Here is a 21,985-nt window from a genome sequence, read left to right on the forward strand (position 1 = left end):
AAAAATATTGTTTATTTTTGCTCAAGTCCAACAGACCAGTGCAGTTTTTACACTGGAAGTGTAGCAATAGCATATTTAGAAATATAGTACATTTCAGAAATTCAGGTAGCCTATAGGTAGGTAGACCTTCTGTAAACTATAATACTTTGGTTTTTTAAGTAAAACACAATCCACGCTAGCTACCACACTAGCCGCTAGCTGCTATATGTTTTGAATTGAGGTGATACTTGAGGCTCGATGTGCTGCGGTGATATGTGAATTCCTTGTTGCATAGCTTGCACACAACCATGCTCTTATCAACGCTTCCGTTGGTTTTTTGAAACAAAATGTCCCATCATCCATAGGGCCAACCAAAGCGCTCTCATCAGCTTCTTCCTTCATGTTCACTGTGGTTTGTTGTTGTCTGAACTCATGAACGCTAGTTGGTGCTCCAGTATAATCGGTCCGCCTGAAACTCATCCAGTGAGAAACGTTCTGCGGTGCAAAAATAAGTCTGATTAAAATGCGTCAATTTTTTTAACGCGTTAATTTTTGTGTAATTAATTAATCTTAACGCGTTAAAGTCCCGGCCGTAATATATATATATATATATATATATATATATATATATATATATAAATATATATATATATGTGTGTGTATATGTCTCAATGCTTCAAGTCCACGTAGTAGTGCATTCTATTGAGGATGTTTTCAATGTGTTTTTACAAGTTCTGTCATGCTAAACCTATGGTGAAACTGAAGACTTCCATTGAAGCTAATCAAATCAAATCAAAATTACTTTATTTATCCCCGAGGGGAAATTCAGTTAGTCTGGTAGAATGTCTTGTAGAATGAGGCCCCGTTCACACGAGGACAATCTGAACAGAAGACGCAAAAGTGGCGTCGCGTCCTCACTTTTTATTCCTCGTTTAGACGAGCATTTTCGGGAGGAAATCTGCGTGCATACGGTGACGCAAAAGTGTGTGAAATTCGATTGTATACATTGATTGTATACAGGCGGCATCACTTAAAGCGATAAGAGCATCTTTGGGCATGCAGAAGTTTTCACGCCACACATTTTCATCCGCTACTACTTCCACAAAGTTATCCACCATCCACTAGATCTCCCAGGTCTCGTTCACAGCCGTCTGGCTCACCTCTGACAAATTGCTGCATCCAAAATGTGATAGAGGTAATTACAGATCCTTCTCTGTTCACTAATACTATCTGTACATATCCTGTACATTTGGTGGAAAGACTCCTGTAAGTGTGTTAGAGCTGCCAGAGCAGCTTGAAGGTCCGACGCATGGAAATAATCCCACCTTTGTTTATTTTCCTGTAGTGGAGCATGTATGTGACGTTAACACGTACGTGACGTGAGCAGATCTGAGCAGAGTTTTGCGTCTTGGCCGTGTAGACGGACATGCTACGGCGGAGTGTATTTAACTTTTCCACTTTGGAAGGTGGTTTCAGATATTTGCGTCTTCAAGCCCCCAAAACGCCGTCACCGTCTAAACAAAAGGCACTTCCGATGAAATATTTTGTCGTTTTTACCCGCGAGCGTCCTCGTGTGAACGGGGCCTGAGACTGCTGTTTTTTTGGTCCACAAAGGTTTTGTGTAGCGGATCATCCAGGTGTTTAAGATGGCCTGGAACATCTTGACAGGTCACCTCTCCACAGAACCAGCTCTTTAGACCAGTCTGTCCAACCTCCTTGCATCTCTGTGTCTGATGCTGCCTCCCCAGCAGACTGCAGCATAAAATAACACACTACCACTACAGACTAATAAAACATTTTTTTTGTAGAGAGCGTCTGTGTTAATACTAATTTACCAAACAATACTGTAGCTTTTTTGGATGCTAATTGGTTGTTTTTTGACCAATCATGCTTGAGCAGGCTGTGGTTGCACGCAGGTAAACATTCTATGCTGAGAGCCGAAGATGCATTGACTGATCACTGATTGGCTTTTTATTAGCTTTTTTAAAAAATGGATTTATCTAATTTTATCTGCAGAAAAAACAATCCAACCATAGACATCATTATCAGACCAATAGGAGATGGGATTAGGTAATTCATGACTGTTTCGTTCATCTTTTATTACAAATGTTCTTATTAAAATACATCAGTACGCTCCTTTCACTGTCCATGATGTCTATAAATGTGCATGTTAGTGAATAAGAGTTTGATTGTGTACCAGAGAGAGTGAGCGTCTCTCCAGGCTGCTCTTGCCAAGGCTCAAACTGCTCTTCCTGGACTCCATGGTGAAGCTCCGCCTCTCTGAGGAGTAGGATCCCCTGGGCCCCGAAAGGGTCCCCAGTTCCAGGTGGCCGTTGGGTGTCAGTGTGCAGATCCTCGGGTCTACAGGGAGTTAAACAGAGAGAAAGCAGGTAAAATAGTGCTTTTTGTGCCATCCATTTAATGTATGCTGCCATTTCCCCTACTACTCATTTGGTGACATCAAAAGAATAACCCACTCTTGCATATTTTTACACTGATTGGCATCATCAATCTACAATTTTAGTTCATTCCTGAAGCTATCCTGTCATAAGGTTGCAACTCTTTTTTTGCACAACCACTTTCTATCAAGCTGTCTTGTCCATCTTTATTTCACCTAGTGATTTTCTACATTTTCCTGAAGGACATTTGAGAACCCCCAGGCAACAGGCGTTAATATGCTGTGGGTTATAGATGCAGGTCCAGAGTGCCATTGCAGCAATAGCAGAGTGAGGCTTTTATAAATAGAGAACGGATGAAAGATGTCACACTAACAGAGTTTTGAAGAGAGTCTAAATAAATTTGGAAATCAGAAACTTTATAAAGTTCAGAGACAGCTGTACTGCCTGGCTAGGAGTTTAAAAATGGCTTAAATTGACATTTTTCTGAGACTTTGAATTATTTTCCCTTAATTTTTATACATTTCTTAAGAAATACAATTCCTTGAAATGGTTTGGCATTATCATCCAAATCATTTCAAGGAATAGTATTTCTTATTTCTTCAAAAGCTGAATATACTCCTCAAGTGGGAATACACAGAGAAAAAGTAGAATATCACCCTTGGCTGACTTTTTAAGCTTCTTAGGACAAAAAGAGGGATGAAAAAGATTTTAAATGTAGAGGGAGGCAGGGAGTGAAAACCTGCTGCTCACACATACACAGAAAAAGCCAAAGAACCAAAGGTAATACCACTGTGCTGTCTAAGTGGACAGCCATTAAACCACCTTGTCGTGTTTCCATCAATACAGGAATAGACTGCAGGGTTTCATCTTTTGCTTACACTGCACTGCAGAGATCCCATCTCCACTGCAGCAGTAGCCCACTCACACTGTATAGAAATGATTCCCCCACTCTCTGAACTCAGGTTTAATCCTCGTTGTTTATTGGGTCTGTTGAGGGAATGCTGTATGGCTGGAACCGGTTCATTGTGAGCTCTGGATAAAGATGGAGCTCATTCATATTTCAAGACCGCTTCCAAGACTTGTTGTAAGCCTTTGGCACATAGTTCTGTCTTACTTTTGGGTTCTGGGATTCAGTTAAATGTAAGAGGCGAGCAGGCATGGTTGGTTTTGACATGAAATGGAAATTTTTTTATTTCAATTTTGGTCCCGAATTTGGTTTTAACGTTATAAATGTCCCAAGAACAAGAACTGAGCAGGGTGAGGCAGCTTTCAGTTATTATGCTCCTCACCTGTGGAACAAACTACCTGCAGATCTGAGGTCTGCCCAAATGCTCAGCTCCTTTAGGACTAAAAACAGTATTGTTTACTGCAGCGTACTCTTAACTTTAACACTTATCTGCTCTACTGTACTGCCCTTACTTTTTAACTACGCAATGTTTGACTTGTGCTTTTTATTATTCTATCTCTTTTCTTATCCTGCTGTATCTTATTTTATCTTATTTGTATTTTTATTTCCATTTCCCTGTTTTTACTGTTTTCAATTGTGTTTTTAATGTTTATGTAAAGCACTTTACCTTTTGTTGAATTGTGCTATACAAATAAACTTGCCTTACCTTGCCTTGTCATAAATGTAGACTTGTAGAAATCGGCAGTGCCGACATTTTGTGACTGGAAGCTTGACATCCTCTATAACTGTTATTAACAGTTATATAACAGTTATTATGTACACACAACATCTTTTGCATTGAGCTGTATTCATATTTTTCATTCAAACTACTTAATATTATGATAAATTACTAAATGTATCCCACAATGGGGAAATTCAAGCTCAAACACCTTGCAAGGAGCAGTGGGTAGCTGCATTTCGGCACAACCAGGGAGCTGCATGGGGGGTTAGGTGAATTGCTCAGGGGCACTTCAGTCCTCGACCTGTCAGTCCTGGGATTCTAACCTGACACCCTCCGGTTACAAGCCTGATTCCTGACCTCTAGGCCACTTTATGTTTTAGTACTTGTTTTGCTTGTCTTTGCACTTGTTTGGTACTTTGCCCTATGTATTGCATATGTTTAGGAACTTTTCTGTCTGTTCGTTGTGTTTGATCTTTTATTTATTTCTGTAATTTATATTCACACCTTTTGCTTCTGTTTTTTCTTCTATGACAAGTGAATTTCCCCGCTGTGGGATCAATGAAGTATAATCTAATCTCCGTCCATCCAGGGAGAGGGATTTCTCCTCAATTCAACTACATATAATTCATTCCATTGTCCCTAAATTGTTATTTTGGAGAGTTTATTCCTTATCTGACACTAGGGTCTAAAGACAGAGTGTGCCGTAATCAGCAAACACTGTAAAGCCCCCTGAGGCAAGTAAAATTGACTTGACATTTTTGTTTAATGGCAAAAAAAAAAAAACATAACAACAACAAAAAAAGATACAGATTTTTCACATTTCATTTTGAGAAAGGACTCTTGCTGCATTTCAGTTTGGTTGAGGGGATATAATTGTGATTTTGGAAAATTTAACTCAAGCCACTTATGGTCAAAACCCAAATAAAAATACACTGAGAGAAACATGCCATTAGCTCACCAGACAACTTTATGGAGTCGTGTTTCTCGCTCTCGTCAAAGTTGGAGGAGGAGTGGTCGTCATCCGAATAAGAGCGATTGGCATCACCCTGGAGACAAAAAGGGGGCGAGAGGAGAGAAAGAGAAAAAAGAGACAGGGAATTACTTATGGCTCCTTCTATGGGAGGCTCTGAAGTACACCGTAACAGATTGCACAGGACCTCTAATCTCCTGTGTAACATCAGTCAAGGCAACAGATTCGCCTCCATCCCACCAACCATCAAATATATTTGAGGTTATCAGGGTGGCTCAGATCTATAGTGTGTCTCGAGATTAAATCAGTAAAACCCTCAAACTACTAACACACTGCTCCAATAGCCCTACAGGTTTGGTCAACACCAAAGGGATTTCCGTGTTGGTCTTGGCAAAGGGAGAATCTGGACAAAATTGGCTCAATAATCTCTAGTGTGTAGTAGTAGTAGACACAGTTTGAAGAGCAGAAGAAGGTGATAGAGCCAGAGGGGAAAAGACCTACTGTGTGAGGACAGAGAGATAGAGAGAGAGAATGAAAGGCACTCAGACAGTGAAAGGCTGATGGCTGTATTTTGTTTTGGCATTTCAAAAAGATCAATCAAAAGCCTTGTGATTTGTGTCAGTGTTCCCCTTCAACTCACACATGCGATACATACGGTAATGCTCTGATCCGTGTATGAAAAATCAACTGGATTACTCAACCACATGACAATTTGCCAATGATACATCTGTGAGTTTGACGGTTGTTGGCAGATTGACAGCATCATTTTCCAGTGTTTTCCACTGAGATGGATGGCTTTAGAAATTACACTGTTGTCTTCAAAGCTCCATTATTATATTTTGACTTCTGATACAGCTGTAGATAAATATCATAATTGCGACAAATACTGTAATTATTATTTCTAAAAACTAAAGAGTAAAAACTAGATGTTACACACTTTCAAACTGACACACACACACACACACACACACACACACACACACACACACACACACACACACACATATAAAATGCTTAATAAATGTATTAGACCACTGGTTTGTGCCACAGCTGTCCTAAATTAAAAGCATTAGTAATATTTTTCTTGTTTCTGTAATGATTAATACAGCAGTATGTAAAAGCTCTTTAACCAAAATTATGTTTTTAATGCTAAAATACAATTATTCATGTTATCCATTAATTTTCAGATTTGATGTTTTACAAAACAAACTGTAAAAATGGTAAAGCACATTATTATTTCTTGATTAAGATGTCAAATTAAAGTTATTTACTTGAATTCCTGAACAGAAAAAAATAGTTTTAGTGGTTTAATGTTCTGCTTGATTAATTTCTGACTTCTCAAGAGAAGCCCAGTGAGCTGGCTCAAATCTGGCTATAAAAAGTTGAATTCAGTTTTTCAGTTGCCAAATAAATAACAACATTTTTAGTTTTAAACAAGCTTTTGAAAGATTTCTTTTTTTTTAATGTTTTCTTGTTTTTATGACAGGTGGTCTAAATTTCATGATTAATTCTACATGAGTGTGTAGGTATTGAGTACATTTGTTGTGACTCAATGTAATCTGCTAAATTCTGTGAATAAAAAGATCATCCGGGTACAAGATCCCGGCAAATTTTAGCTGTGAAAGTCACATCCAAAGGTCAAATCCAGTCTTTGACAAACACAGACAGATGGATGGATGTCAGCTATCCACAGGAGAGAACTCCATGCACAGAATGCATGAAAGAGACAGGCTAAACATAGAAGAGCTTTCAATTTCGCAGTCAATTTACAGACCATGTTTCAGTAAACAACAATGAAGTTCGTAAGTATTAGAAATGTGGCATCTGTTTGGAGGAAGTTGTTGAATAATTGTGCGGTAAAAGCTGCTGTTAGAGGGCAACAAATGTCAGTGATAATTTTAAATATTTCACCTCTCCTGATGCAGGTTGAACTAAATTAACATTTTCAAAAGGTTAGTAATGAATAAGATCAACAAACATGGCCTGGACACCTCAATCATGAACAACTAGATTCAAATGCAGACAAAATTACATCATGCGGTTTTATGCTCTTACCTCTGCCTGAAAGCCTTCAACCAGGATGGCTACCAGCAGGTTGAAGAGGACGTAGTTTCCAAAGGTCATAAGGGCCACAAAGTAGAGAGCAGCAATTGGTGAAGTGGCGGCCATTCCATTGTATAAAACAGCGTTCCAGTCCTCCTGGGTCAGAATCTGCGAAAAAATCATATCGATTTAGAAAAACACATACAGGGCATGAATAAATTACTAATATTCCACATACCAAAAATATCACTAATGTATACAACAATATACACAGTGGTGTATTAGCTTTAAATTTTTTGTGTATACGAGGCAATGCTAGGACTATTGCCTACCTAAATTTGTACCCTAATTGCGCAGAGAAGTGCTGATCCTTCTTCTTTCGGTTCTCAAGATCTTTTGTTGCTTTCTGTTCCATAAACCCGTAGTGAATTGGATAAAAAGGGCTTTTGTCGACTCTGCACCTTTTGCATGGAATAAGTTACCAAATGACTGGAAACTAACTGAGTTAATATCATTACGCGCTTTAAAATCCAAACAATACTATGAGAGTACTTGAGGGCGACTCTATGACATGTATGTGTTTTTCATAATCTGTTTGTCAATTTAATCATTTCTGCCATTTTGTCTGTCCTTAGTTTAAGTTTTAACTGTGAAATTGACCAGTTTGTACTTGCTGCTGCCTATCTTCGTAGGGTCTCCCTTGGAAAAGATGTTAAATTACTTAATCTCAATGGGATTTTCGTGGTTAAATGAAGGTAATAAAAAAAAAAGAAACACAGACTTAAGAATTTAATTTAAAAGAAGCAAAGTTTACATCATTAGAGTTTTATGAGGTCTGATTTATTGGTACATTTTTCCAACAACTTCTCCAACCTAACGACAGAAGAGGCTCGCATTTTACGACATGTATGTACATATTGCGGTTCACAGTACAGCGGTGGGTTCTAAAAAAAGCACACACGTTATTATACATGTACGGTTTGAGGTTGTAGATACGTTTCTGGAATTAAAGCTACAAAATCACTTACCTCGGTTTAGGGCAAAAAAATGCCTGGTGAGACGTTATAAAAGTTAAAACAGTACATAAATGTATGTAAATGCCGAGAATGAAGTACATATACAAGGGTCACGTGACTACCGCAAATTACGTTCGAAAACATGATTCACATAACTTACGTAAATAACGTGACTTAAGTTAAGTAAAAAATTGTTTACTTTTGTTTTCACACAGGACGCAAATCCCGCTCTCCTGGGTGAAAGTCAACCGTTTGGTCAGCATTGCAGCGGATGGTCAAATTCGTAAATATAGCTTGTATTTCGCTGCCTGTACACACAACCTATGTATATTGACGGTTTTGAGGGTAAAGAGGCTAAATTTTCTATCAAGATTTGTACAAAATCCAATCGAATCTTATGACAGAAGTGCAAGACGTCTGCATATTTAGACAACTGGTTGTATGTGGAGAAGTAATGCAGGGATGTGTGTGTGTGTTTATCTGTATGCTTATGCAAACAGTGATATGTTGATTACCTGGAAAACGGTAACAATGGCCCAGAGCAGGGAGTCAAAGTTCTTCCTGTCCGGCACTGTGTCACCAGTCTCGGTCTTAAGACTGAACTTGCAGCCGAAGATGTGCATCCCCAGGATACTGCAACACAACAGCAGAGCCTCTGATGATGTCAACATACTATACACGCTAAAAATGTATCATCTGCTGTACCTGACTGATAATTAAATGAGGATGTTTGCAATTTTTTTTTTAAACCATGATGAATATGACGCCTACCTTTTTGAGTTATCCGTGGAGAGGCTTTGGATGATTAAGGCTTTTATTTGTCTCAGCTGGTTCTGATTTTATAAATGCTGCCTTTTTTTATGCAGCTCTGCATTTTATCAGTTGTTTTTATACCCTGGCTGCAACCAAACACTTCCTTAATACTAGTGTAATGACAGTTAATGTGAATAAAAATGAAAATGAATGCAACAGAACCCTACAGTCTGATTACATATGATGCCATCTACTCCAATCGCCTTTTTGTCACTGTAAAGTAATGGAAAGGTTCTTTAAATGTGCAGTAAATTGCACACACTTGTTATAGATATAGATTATAATCCCTTGTAGGGAATTCAAGAGGCTCTGTACATTATCAAAGTGTGAAAAACTTTAGTGGTAATGGTTGTAGAACAAGCTTTTAACAAGCACCTGGGCATAGACCCTTATACAGATTTATGTTGAAACATGTGATTTTTGAGTGTGCATTGTGATTATTTCTTTTCACATAATCTTAAAAAGGAAAAGTACAAGAATTAGCTGAAAAGAAGCTGAGAGGGAGCGAAACAAAGACAGCAAAGACTGCTGCCATTGGTCGATCACTGAAAGACCTTTACCTTGACCTTCAGAGTGCTGCTGTGTCATCTAAAGGTGACTGCTTGTTATGTTTCTTCAGTTCTTTAAGTGTCTACATGTTAAACTCTAACTAAACCTTCAAGTGTCCACTCGTTATATTTCACCCAAGGTCAAAAGCTGCTATGGAACACTCAGACCTTCAGTGCTTCAATGACAGCTGCTAAGCAGGATTCACAAGACTTTATAAAAGACAGAAGCCAGCACATGCAAACATTCATAAAAGCAGAGGATGGAAAATGTTCTCTCTCTCTCTCTCTCTCTCTCTCTAAGCCATCTCCCTGAAAAAAATGTATATATAAAAAAATGTTTAAAAAATAGCAGTTTTCAGGTGATGAGGGGCAGGAGAAGCACAAACAGATTGCAAAATGATTGACATCAAAATGAGCCACTGACAGACTCAAACATACAGAAACACTTACAGTAAGTACCCCCTTACCTGAAGATGAAGATGAAGAGCATGAGCAGCATGCAGAACGTGGCTACATTGTCCATGGTCTTCATGAGAACCACCAGCTGTCGCCTTAAGGCCGGCATGAACCGCACCAGCTTTAGCACCCTCAGCAGTCTGAAGGTCCTCAGCACAGACAAACCGCCATCGGACTGGCCGACTATCTCACACACACTGATAAGATAACAAAGATAACAAGCAACAGGAGAGAAATCATGCTAAATTATATTATAATTTGAAGTATTAATCTGCAGCATTTACATACATTTGAATGCCTGTTTTACTCCACCACCAAGTGGTGTTCTAAATACCGGGTACCACCAGACAAGCACATGGATATCAGCAGCTTCTGCAGATCCCTGAACTAAGTGGATTGGCAATTGTTTTTTTGATCCACTTTTTTGTTTAATTATCCCTTTGTATTACATGAAAATGGAACTATGGTATGGGTAAGGTAGTGGGAAAGGGAAAGTAAGTGGTTATAAATAAACTATGGGTTTGGGAACTACATGTTTATGGTTAGGAAAAGAGTGCGGTTATGGTTAATAAAAAGGTGAACATTAATACAATGTCTGTGCTGTGTGTCAGTTACATGTCTGGCCACCATCCTAACGTACAGACCCTTACACTTAATGTTGGCACTGGATGTAAGGTAACAATATGAACATTAATTCATTTTAAAGCCAAAGAAAAATAAGTGTTTAGCCTAAGGAGTATCAGCCCCACATGGCTGAAAAAGTGTGCCTCCAATAGAAAGAAATCTGCAAAAGTCTCTGACTTCATTTTTTACTTTTAGAAAGACAAACATATTTGATTTTGAGCTCATTGTTCACAGGACAATAGATTATCATTGCATACTGTAATATAGATATTAGAAGGTCATAAGTGTGAATGCTGGGAATTATCATTTGCTATATTTCACATTTAAAAGCACATGAGGTGTTCATTTCTTTCAACTTAAGGAAACCTCGACAGATAATAAGCTGAATTCATCAATCGTGGGAAACATAAGGAAGAACAGGTTTATCTTGTCTTACAGTGATTAATGTGTCCAGTTAGCAGCTGGCAACTTAAGTTTTGGACACTATAAATCAAGCTCTTGCTTAAATGCTTAATGCCTTTCTTTAATTGCTGCAAAACAACAGCAGAAAGGGGATCACAGAAGTTATAGCTTTCCTTTGAGTTCAGGTAGGTATTTATCATGAGCAGAGGATCATCGCTTCCTGGAAAATATGGCTTTAAAGAAATGTGTCCTCTAATGGAGGTGCCTCTCTCAGCACATCAAAATAGAATCAAATAGCATCAAAATAGCATCAGCTCTGCATTGGCAATGATTTGAATAGGGACACTTTTACAGAGCAGCCCTGCATGAATAGGTGAAGTCATTCACATAGATGAAGAGAGGGAAATTGGAGTGTGAGATAAGAAGACAGATGTAGATATGTTCAATCAACATGCATCTTCTGTGACGCGCTGCACATTTGATCTTGTTCAGTTTTAGTTGCTTTGATGTGTATTTGATCTCATGCTTATAATGGGGATCACAGACAAAGGTGCCAATACCCCAATGAATTGGAAAAAAAACAGCAGCAGATCAAAGGCACAGCCACTCACCTGACGCTCCAGGCACACAACAAAAGACAAAACATGTTTGCTGCTGTCTGACGCTTTGGCATCCAAATACATACAGGTGGTACATTTCAATCAAGTAGAATGCAGATGACAATTTGACAAAGCATGACATGAATAATTTAACTGCACGATCTCCAGGCAAACCAGAAATCATAAATTTTCACTTTCTCTCCCTGTTGATTTAAGTATATATTCAGGATATCTCTATTGTATCATTACCTTATGATGACAATGATTCCATCGAATACATTGTAGGGGTTTCTCAGGTAGCTGAAGGAGCCAAATGCAGTGAGTTTAAGGATCATCTCCAGGGAGAACATGCTGGTGAAGACGATGTTGCAGATCTCCAGAACGTTAGTTAGCTCCTCTGGCTGACAGAGCGTGGTCACAAATTAAACCAAGAGAAGGGATGACCGGGAGACATACGAAAGAGAAAGAAAAGGAAAGAAAGGGAAATAAGTGAGCAATTACGGAAAGAAGAGATACATTTTCTCTTGCATCATGACAGCTAGTTTAGGAAAATACAAACTTTGGCGTCATAGGAACAACCATATTCTTAAGACTTAAAGAATTATTTATTAGCATATTTCTATAGTGGCAGAGTCAGCTCTTTACTCTCTTAACTCTTTACAGCTCTTTAGACTTTAATCTACCCAAGGTGTATTTTAGCAGCCTCAGATGGCCTTTTAGCTGAAATGTCATGTGTGATATCAACATGTATCATGTTAATATACTATCACTGTGAATGTTAGCATGCTATAATAGCATTATAGCAACATTCTATTTATTATTGCTTAAGCTCTTGTAATAGGCTTGTACAGTATGGTAGCCAAGATGCAACCTCAGGGCCTGAAAAGTGAGTTAATTTATTCTAATGGCCAGCAGGGGGCGAGTGCCCTGGTTGCAAAAAGAATGTGTATGCTACCACTGGTTTGTCCTGTTTGGGTGTTTTCCCTGCTTTTGTCTTAAGGTTTGACCCTTTACAGTGTGTTTTCAGTTCATTAAAGACAGTTAACAATTTGGTCCACTAATTACTTTTGTGGCACATGGTTTTACTAGAAGATATTCAAAGGAGTCAGCTGTTAATTTTTTGCACTTTGCTATCCAGGCAAGCTAGCAAGCATTAGCGGATAACTTCGCTCCAGTTCGAGACAACCAAAAACCAAGACGGCCAAAATGCTAAACTTAAGGCTTCAAAGCAGTCCCCCCCCCCCCCCCCCCCCCCCCCCCCCCCCCCCCCCCCCCCCATGCCTCCATGGTGGAAAAAAGCGCGCTAAAGTGCCCCCTAGAGTGGTGAAAACGAGAGGAAGTGCCTTATTGGCTGCCCTTTACACGTGCAAAAAATTATTTGGTGCACCTTCATACAGTGAATTATGATGATGTGCCCTCTAGTGCAAGAAAATTTGATAACGTGCCTTAATGAGTGCCCTTCTAGTGCCCTTCTAGTGCCCTTTTTCCTGTCTTGGTGCCTCTGTGGTTGAAAAAGCGCTAGGGTGCCCCTTCACACAATAAATTATGATGATGTGCCCTCTAGATATTCTATAATACGGTATCACCCAACTGTGAATAATGTTCTGTGAGATGATTGCTCTCATTTACTTCTCAAAGTGCACAAAATAGATGCATGTTACCTAAAAATTTAAACATTTTCTCCCGGGGGGGCATGCCCCCGGACCCACCTACATGGTTTCGTTCGATACTTTTAATTGTCAGTACCATATCTTTAATTACTTTGATCTAGATCTCATTTTAACTTAATGCTAATATTTCATCATACATGATGCATCATAGCTTTTTGCGTGCTGGTGGGGCCCCATGTTGTGCAGAATGTGCCCTTTTTATTTTTTGCCCCCGCCCTTCTAACAGTCTGAGTCCGCCACTGTATGTAATGCTTTAAAGTGTTAGCATTGTAGGCATTGCTAGCATATTGTAGGGCAAAGCAAAATATAGGAAGCTAGATTTTAAAAACTGAGAGACAAACATGACGGCAGAAAGTTGACAGATTAAATTAAGAAAGAAATTAAATAGAAAGCAAGTCAGAGAAAGAAAAATGTCAAGGTCAGCAATTTTTTTTCTTTATGTCTGGCATTGTCCACCTGAATTGAAGGGAGGTAAGAGTTTGAAAATTTCAACTGGGACTTTGACTGGAATGCAGTTTGAGGATAAACACTTGATGATGACCTTAAACACACACAGAAACTGTATGGCTACAACCAGGGGCGCAGATGGGATTTTTGAACTGGGGGGATGAAGCTGTCAGCAAATGATTTCAACTCAATGAGTAGGCTAATTTTTGCACTCTGTGCCTGAACCAAAGTTTGTACATGAAATTCCCAGTGCAGCCAAACAAATTTACTGACTTGAAACTGACTCAGTGAAGGACCCAAAAACATCTCTCCTCCTGTCATTTCCCTTAACATACTGCTGGGCAATTTCTTGTCCGTCTAGGTCAATAGACTGTATAAAATAATTATTTTAAATTTGTGTTGGACTCTGCTAACACATCCATGTGCTCTTATTTTGAAAGCTACATGTGTTTGCTTTTATTTTTAAGGCGGGCCTAACACATTCTTACTGTAACACCTTATTAGGTATTTTAGCAATTTACTCTGAAAGTCGGAACTTGGAGCTCGGAACAACTTCAAATTCTGACATTTGTTTAGACCTTGAACGCACCATTAGCTGCCGAACTCTCTATGTGCACTGCAATGTAAATTAGGCTAACTAATGGAATATAACTCCTCTGTTTTACCGGCGATGTTTGTTGCTGAAAGTGGGGGGACGGATCGGGATCACTATGAATCTAGGGGGGACATATCCCCTCCATCCCTAGTGCCATCTGCGCGCATGGCTACAACATACACAAGCAGCAAGACTAGTTATTTGTGTTTCTGGCAAGAAATAATAATAAAAAAAAAACCCTAAAGGAATCTCCTCATAGCTGAGTTTTTCCTTTCTCTCTTTCTGTCCTTTGGTCCATTTTTTCTTCTGCTTCCTCATCGCTTTGTCTAGTTATCAGCCACTTTACTCACCATGGATCGAACGTTCCAAATTGATCATTGGAAAGGGCAAGGAGAAGGACAAAAGCTTTTTACACACAACTGCACTCACATACACACACACAATAATGCCAGGAGAAATTACGAGGAAAAATTACTAAGTGCAGAGGTTAGCTGCAATTTTAAAGGATTATTGAAAAAATACACTAGCAAGCAGTAAAATAGCCAGTACGTGATTGCTCTGCATGTCCACATGCCCACCTGCCGCTCCTTTCCAACACAGCAGCAGGTACCAGGCAAACAAAACGTGACACATTTTATCATCAATTATGGATGTTGCAGATGCTGCCACTAATAGAGGTCCAACATTTTACTCCTTACACTGTGGAAACAACATGAAAGATTACTCCCAAAGCTATAATCTAACACTGTATTCAGTCGTGGAAGTAACACCAGCAAAGCAATTGTTTGTGAGAGTGATAAAATTAGCACTTAAGTCCATTTGCCAGTATTTAAACAAGTCCACTCAGTCTTGTTAACACTTGCACATTGGCAGGAGCAGTTGGATGGATTTATTTTTTGGCTCTCACTGTATGCCCATACAATATCTTTCACTTTCTCTTACTTGCTGTCAGTCTCAAGTTGTTAATGTGCATCAATGTCTGTCTTTTCAGCTGTCTCTGACACTGTTTGAGTCCTTCTCTTCTTTTTGTCTTTCTGTTTCTCTTTGGCTTTGCTCAATATGGAGAAGGAACACACACATAGACACACAAAGGGCTAAATTTGGCACAATCATGATTCCCAGCACATCACTATTCCACAGAGCTGCTCTGTAACTTCAGCAGTGATGCTTCTGACATTTCACCGAAGAATCAGAATCAATGAGCACTGAGGGTTTTGCATTTACATGTCTATCTGTGTGCGTCTGTTTGTACTGCTGCATGTATATGTGTGTGTGTTTGTCAGTACTAATGAGTGTTTAGCAGTGTGAAAAAACAGGCTAATGATGCGTGCCCACCAGTGTCGGTAACGATGTGACGGCTGACCGCTGTTTGCAGACCAGCCGAACAGCATCGGCAGCCCCTGGAGATCCATTACTTTCGTCTCATTACCGCAGACCTGGGAACAGATCTAAAGACTTCTGTGTTTTTGGCTGATGTATGGAATAAAATAAGAAAAGCGGGGATTTGACATCCCACTGAGGACACAGTCAACTTCAGAAAGTGAGCAATTACTGTACTTGTGAAGTTTATATATTTACATTTTAAAAAATCTTTAAAAACAACCTCAGTAACCTGATGTGAAACAAAACCTACATTTAATACTCTACTCTCGCTCTCAACGAAGGTGGTCGCATTTTTGTCTCCTCTCCCCTCCCTTATCTTCCCTGCTTCGCTCCACTCGTCCCGTCTAGTCTACTGTCTTATACTTTGAGAGACTCTAAAAATCATGGATTTTTAGAGATGGACGTGTGGCAGAGGTGGCGACCACTTTCCGTGGAGGACATTGAAGACATCTACCTATTCGGAAACATGATTACAGGTCTTTTGCTGATTGGATTAGGCATTGCCCTGGTTTATCGAGGAATACAGAAAATGGTGACAGCTGTCCAAGGCCCCATAAGGCTGCCCTACTTGATTGAAGCAGTGGGCAGAGCTGTCGGCACTCAGATTGTGACTATAAACCATAACATGGATAACATCTTGGAGAAGCCGACAGCTTTGCAGAGGTAAATGGATCGATTTGGAGACCAGAATGGACAAGGAGAGCCCAAACAAGCTCTGGCCTCAAGGCCGTTGCTGGAACAACTCCTCTGGAAGAACACTGCAGCGAGACACTCTTGCACCCCCTCCCACACTTCCCACAGACACCTGCTGATTGTTGACTCTGTTTGGAACCTGACCAGGGCTGTCTCCATTGCAACTTGCTGTTATCGCTATGACATTCCTGTGAACTGAGGCACTGACTGATTGGGATGCCAGGCGAGGCGACTCATAAGGCCTATACAGACACAAACTTATACATATATACATACATACATACATACATACACACGGACATATATACAGATACGTAATCTATGGCTGCAGGACCTGACCGGACCGTCAAGTCAAGTCAATTTTATTTATATAGCCCAAAATCACAAATCACAAATTTGCCTCAAAGGGCTTTACAGACTGTACATGGTACGACACCCTCCCAAGTCGTTTTTCATGTTGTAAAGTGTGCTTATGTTGCTCCCCTCTCCTCATGTTATGCTGTCTCCTTTTCTTCCATCCCTGTCTTCCTGTCCTGTCCATCCCTTTGTCATATTGTATGTATGTATATGTATATGTATGGACGGGTTGATGGCTAATTTCGTTGTCCTAGTAATTGTTACTCTGTTCAATGACAATGAAGTTGAATCTAATCATATCTAATCTAATCTAAAAGCTAATAAAGGATAATATTAGTGACTACAAACTGATGTTGGTATGGTTCCAGCGCCTGGAAAGTACTGAAAACCTACCTCTTTAAACATGAGTGAATAACGCTTTATCATACCTCAATAACCTTCTAATGTCCATTAAAATGATTTGATACAAAATTAGAATTTGCATGATATTTAAAATGCAAATGCAGAAAGACAATTCTGCTGCAAAATTTCCATATTCCTATGCATAAGAGCAACTGCACTGACCAGCTGTTTGGGTCTGTATATTGAATAGATGACAAATGCAGAAAAATACAAACATTAGTGATCATGACAGAAGCAGCAACATGCCACTCACCGAGGAGATAAGAGGATACATTTATGAACCAGAGTATACAGAAGAAATTTTGCAGAGAAAGACTGACAAGAGGGAGGGAAATTGGAGGCCAAGAAAGAGGCCGTCTGTGTGATCTCCAACCTAAACGACAGAATAGGTTGTATGTCAGTACCACCCATTACATCACAACATACATTAAAAATCGGTTACTTTTGTTTTCACAACGGACACAAACCGCATTCTCCTGGGTGAAAGTCAGCTGTTCATTCGTTTTTGAGGGGAGACCAGTCTGGTCTGAGGGTTTTTGGGGGGTTTGAAATAAGTTAAACTGCTGCCACCATCCGCAGCACTACATTGCTTAGCTATTTTTGTCAGTAATCCCGCCTGCTTCTCAACTGGGGACGAACAGACAAGTATCTACTGGAGATAATACACTAACTATGGATAAGTATCCGATACAACTCCACTTCGAAAAAACAAAACTATCCTTTTAAGTGAGTGCGTTCTAGCCTGCTACTCTGCCAGCATCACAGGTACATCTAAAAAAATTAGAATATCGTGAAAAAGTTCAATATTTTTTGTCAATTATTTCAGAAAGTGAAACTTGTATATTATATAGATTCATTACACATAGAGTGAAATATTTCAAGCCTGTATTTCTTGTAATTGTGATGATTATTGATGATTATGGTTTACAGATAATGAAAACACAAAACTCAGTGTCTCAGAAAAGTTTAATAATACATAGGATCCTTTTGCATGAATTACTTCATTAATATGGTGTGGCATGGAGGTGATCAGCCTGTGGCACTGTGGGACACGTTGCCTTTATCGTCCTTCTGCGTCTGGTGTCTCTCACCTTCCTCTTGACAACAGCCCATAGACTCCTATGCGGTTCAGGTCAGCCGAGTTTGCTGGCCAGTCAAGCACAGTAACACCATGGTCACTGAACCAGCTTTTGGTACCTTTTCCAGTGTGGACAGGTGCCAAGTCCTGCTGGTAAATGAAATCAGCATCTTCAAAGAGCTTGTGGAAGCATGAAGAGCTCTAAAATGTCCTGGTAGATGGCTGCTATGTTGACTGTGGGCTTCAGAAAACACAGTGGACCAACACCAGCAGAGGACACGGCCCCAAATCATCACTTTTTCACAACATTCTAATTTTCTGAGACACTGAGTTGTGGGTTTTCATTATCTCTAAGTCAGATCATCAAATCTTCATCATCAAAATTACAAGAAAAACTATGAGTTTCACTTTCTGAAAAAAGTATTGAACTTTTTCATGATATTCTAATTTTTTGAGATGTCATATTAACCAATTGAACATGCCACTTTAGTTTCTTATGTTCACCAAAAAAACAACCACATTGGTTGTTTGTTCAAACACCTAAAACAAGATGTAATCTTGCCAGGGACTTCTGGTTATAGACACATTAACTCTCTCTCAGTGTCATTTTCTGTCAAATAAGATATACATAAATAAATTAATTGTTTCAGATGTACAACACTGCAGACCTTCTTAAGAGCAGCCATACAAGACACACATCTGATCAAATCAAATCGGATCACATGGCATGCTGTGACTCGGCTGGTGTGTGTACAGAAGGTCATGGTGGGTGGTTGCTTGGGTGTTTGTTAAGTGTCTCTGACTTTGACACCAGAGCTGTTGGCATTTATGTCCTATCAACAGTTAATGCAAATTCCTTTAGACCATAACTGTGAAGTGTCCTTAAAATTGACCAGGTAGTTTTTGTTGACTTTAAACTTTAAACATAACCAAAGAGCTGCAGATCAGAGAACACTAATGTAAATGTGATATGTGTCATTTTGGATGGCAAACCTAATTTGTTGTTTAGTCATATGACATTCCTTTGATCTCATCCCACAAGTTCAGCCTTTGGACTACTCCAATGCTTTTAGCATCTGATGCACAGTGAGTCTGACCTCTGTTAGTGCAACACCTTTTCACCTGTCTCATATAACATTAACGGTAATTTTGAACAACCCAAAGCCACTGCTGTGGTATCATGCATAAATATCAGTAATGTGATAATGGAAATCATTACACACCTAAATCCCCCAATGTCTTTCCATGTTTCAATTCTAAAAGAAAAAAAGTGATTTACACTTATTTGCTTTGTGCAGAGAGTGAAAAAATATCTTTAATAACAGCCTGTCTCCACATCAACCTTATTTAATGCAAATAGCCATCTTGTCATGTTCCGCTGGCTATTGATTCTTCAGTAATCTTCAGGTAGGGAAGGAAGGTTGTATTTATTCACAACATCAATTTTAATTTCAGGGTATCAGTAGCGCAGTTGCTCTCATTTTCTATTCCAAGACATGGAACTGTTTCCTGTGGATTGATTCATTGTCCTCCAAAACCCAATTATGTTTTTATTTTTGAATTCTCTGGCCTAGTTTCGCTTTTTTACCAAATATGTTTGGTTTCTGCTGTGATTTAATTTGCATATGACAGTCATCCCCCCAAAAAAGTATGAAACTAAGTATGTGGGTGGTATTGCATATTTTTGACTCTGGCCATGGCTGCTCCTGCTACATCAGTCTGGTAATTTCCTTTGGTCTTAATCTTGACATTTTGGCAGAGTAAGACAATCATTAAGCAGTGCTGTTTGATCTCCCTCCATCCCTGTCAAATCTCCAAAGTGCCTATCACGCTGCTGCATTATTAATTCTCAAACAGCTGTTAAATTCTCTGAAGTGTCTTCTCACTTGAGCAATCCATCCTGTTCAATGGGGGATATAGCCTTGACTTTTTAGCAATGCACATGATGCCATTGTAACAGCTAATGTCCCCTCTAAGACAGTGACTGAGTGGTCTGACAACTGAATCCCAAGAATAATGGTCCTGTTTGTGATCTCAAGAGCACTTCAAGATGCACTCAATGGAAAGTAGAACTTTATCTTGATTTTTTAAGGACTTTTAACATTCAACAACACCTCATCTCAGAATAGTTACAGGGTTCTTTTAAAAATGAAAATAATCTGCAACATTCAGCTGATTGTTAGATATGTCCTGGTCCACTTAGTTACTATTGCTATGCCTGCTTTCTATCCTCACTTGGCACATCATGCTGTTTACAATAATAACGGTGGCAGATTTACTGCTTAGAAATTTGTAGTCATTTCTGAAACAATGGGTCCCTCCATATCAGGGATGCACAAAGGCAGGCTTTTCATTTGTGGCCAGCAATCGTTCATTTTGCCAGCTGAAATGACAGTTTGCTGGCCGATTGTAATCAGCTGTAACTAGCAAGGTAATTAAGCTAACGTTAGCCCCATGAGTTGATTGCTATCTCTGACAGACATTTTATAATTCCCATCTCACTTAATTATAAACAACAATCTTGTAAAATGAGTCTTACATATGCACTTGACATACATAGTAGTGTTCCTAAAGTCTGAGACTAAAGCTACATGCTAACACTATTGGCTGGGGTTTGCTAAAGTGTAACTTTTGCAAAACATACTAAATTATCTAAATTAAACTTAGCATCCATGACTGGCTTCCTACACAGTGTATATTATATACTAGTTGTGTTTTTTTTTTGTAACTACAAATTTATGTAGTTAATAATGACTTGACTGCTTACTACTGTATCTAAAGTATCTAGCACTGCATGTTAACAATTGGAGCTTATGTTAGAAAAAAATAAACATAGCAGTTAAGGCTGATGATGCATTCCTTACAGTTTTGCTGAGTTTTGGATGGTCGATGTATGGCATAGACAACCAAAGTGTATCCAGAAATATCTAGGTTTTCATTGATGCATTCAGTCATTCATTATCCTTAACCACTCATCTGAACCAAGGTCACAGGGGGGCTGGAGCCAATTCCAGCTGACAATGTGCGAGAGGCGGGATACACCCTGGACAGGTCTTCAGACTATCACAGGGCTGACACATAGAGACAGACAATCATTCATGCTCTCATCCACTCCTACGGGCAATTTAGTCACCATTCAAACCTAAGCTGCATGTCTTCAGACTGTGGGAGGATGTGGGAGGAACCGAAGAGAACCCACGCTGACACGGGGAAACCATGCAAACTCTTGCTGTGAGGCGAAAGTGCTAAGGTTTTCAGCTCTATTGAATATAATATTTAAACATTTAATGAAATAATACAGCGTTGTTAAGCTGCCTTTTTGAAATCTAATAAAATATAAGATCTTGTACTTTAATTAGTACACAATATGTCTTTGCTCACCAAAGCAAAGCAAAGCAAACTCTTTGTAACCAACAAATTATTTAAAAAAATATATTTTAAAGGTAACTTCTCCCTCCAAGTCATGTTTGGTTGCCTGCCAAAGTGCCTGATGGCTGCAATCATACCTGCAACCAAGAAATGATAATAATAAAAAAACATTTGGCTGGCATTTCCCACACTGGTTATCTGTTGCTTCCACACCAACAGAAACATGGACCACAGGTGTAGTAGGACAGGTGGAAGCACCTCTCTACAGGAGAAGGATCAGAGCGATGAGACAGATTAAGCTCTGATACCGCTGTTCAAACACAGGGAGGCATGACTCCAGTTTGCTAAACAGGCAGTGGAACTACAGACATTCCAGCTCGCTGTTTCCTCCACATTAAAGGAGCAAAGTCTCCCTCTGCCTCTCTTGCTCTGTCTCTCTCTATTTTTAGCCGCCCCTCAGATGAGAGACGACCCACCACTGCGGCGGTGGCAGGCGTAAGTGGGCGATGGTATA

General features: G+C 39.4%; 1 protein-coding gene across 1 annotated transcript in view; it reads right to left on the reverse strand.

Moving 5' to 3' along the window:
• Window positions 1-21,985, reverse strand: part of LOC131971205 (voltage-dependent T-type calcium channel subunit alpha-1I-like) — a 239,409-nt gene that overhangs the window by 93,740 nt on the left and 123,684 nt on the right. Inside the window, exons 10-15 of the mRNA XM_059332527.1 lie at window positions 11,727-11,878; window positions 9,864-10,049; window positions 8,551-8,668; window positions 7,032-7,187; window positions 4,965-5,052; window positions 2,177-2,340 (exon numbers count right to left, since the gene is read on the reverse strand). Of these exons, the coding sequence (XP_059188510.1) occupies window positions 2,177-2,340; window positions 4,965-5,052; window positions 7,032-7,187; window positions 8,551-8,668; window positions 9,864-10,049; window positions 11,727-11,878 (864 nt within the window). The remainder of the gene's footprint in view (window positions 1-2,176; window positions 2,341-4,964; window positions 5,053-7,031; window positions 7,188-8,550; window positions 8,669-9,863; window positions 10,050-11,726; window positions 11,879-21,985) is intronic.

The sequence above is a fragment of the Centropristis striata genome, chromosome 1 (assembly GCF_030273125.1).
Source record: "Centropristis striata isolate RG_2023a ecotype Rhode Island chromosome 1, C.striata_1.0, whole genome shotgun sequence".
Taxonomy (NCBI): Eukaryota; Metazoa; Chordata; class Actinopteri; order Perciformes; family Serranidae; genus Centropristis; species Centropristis striata.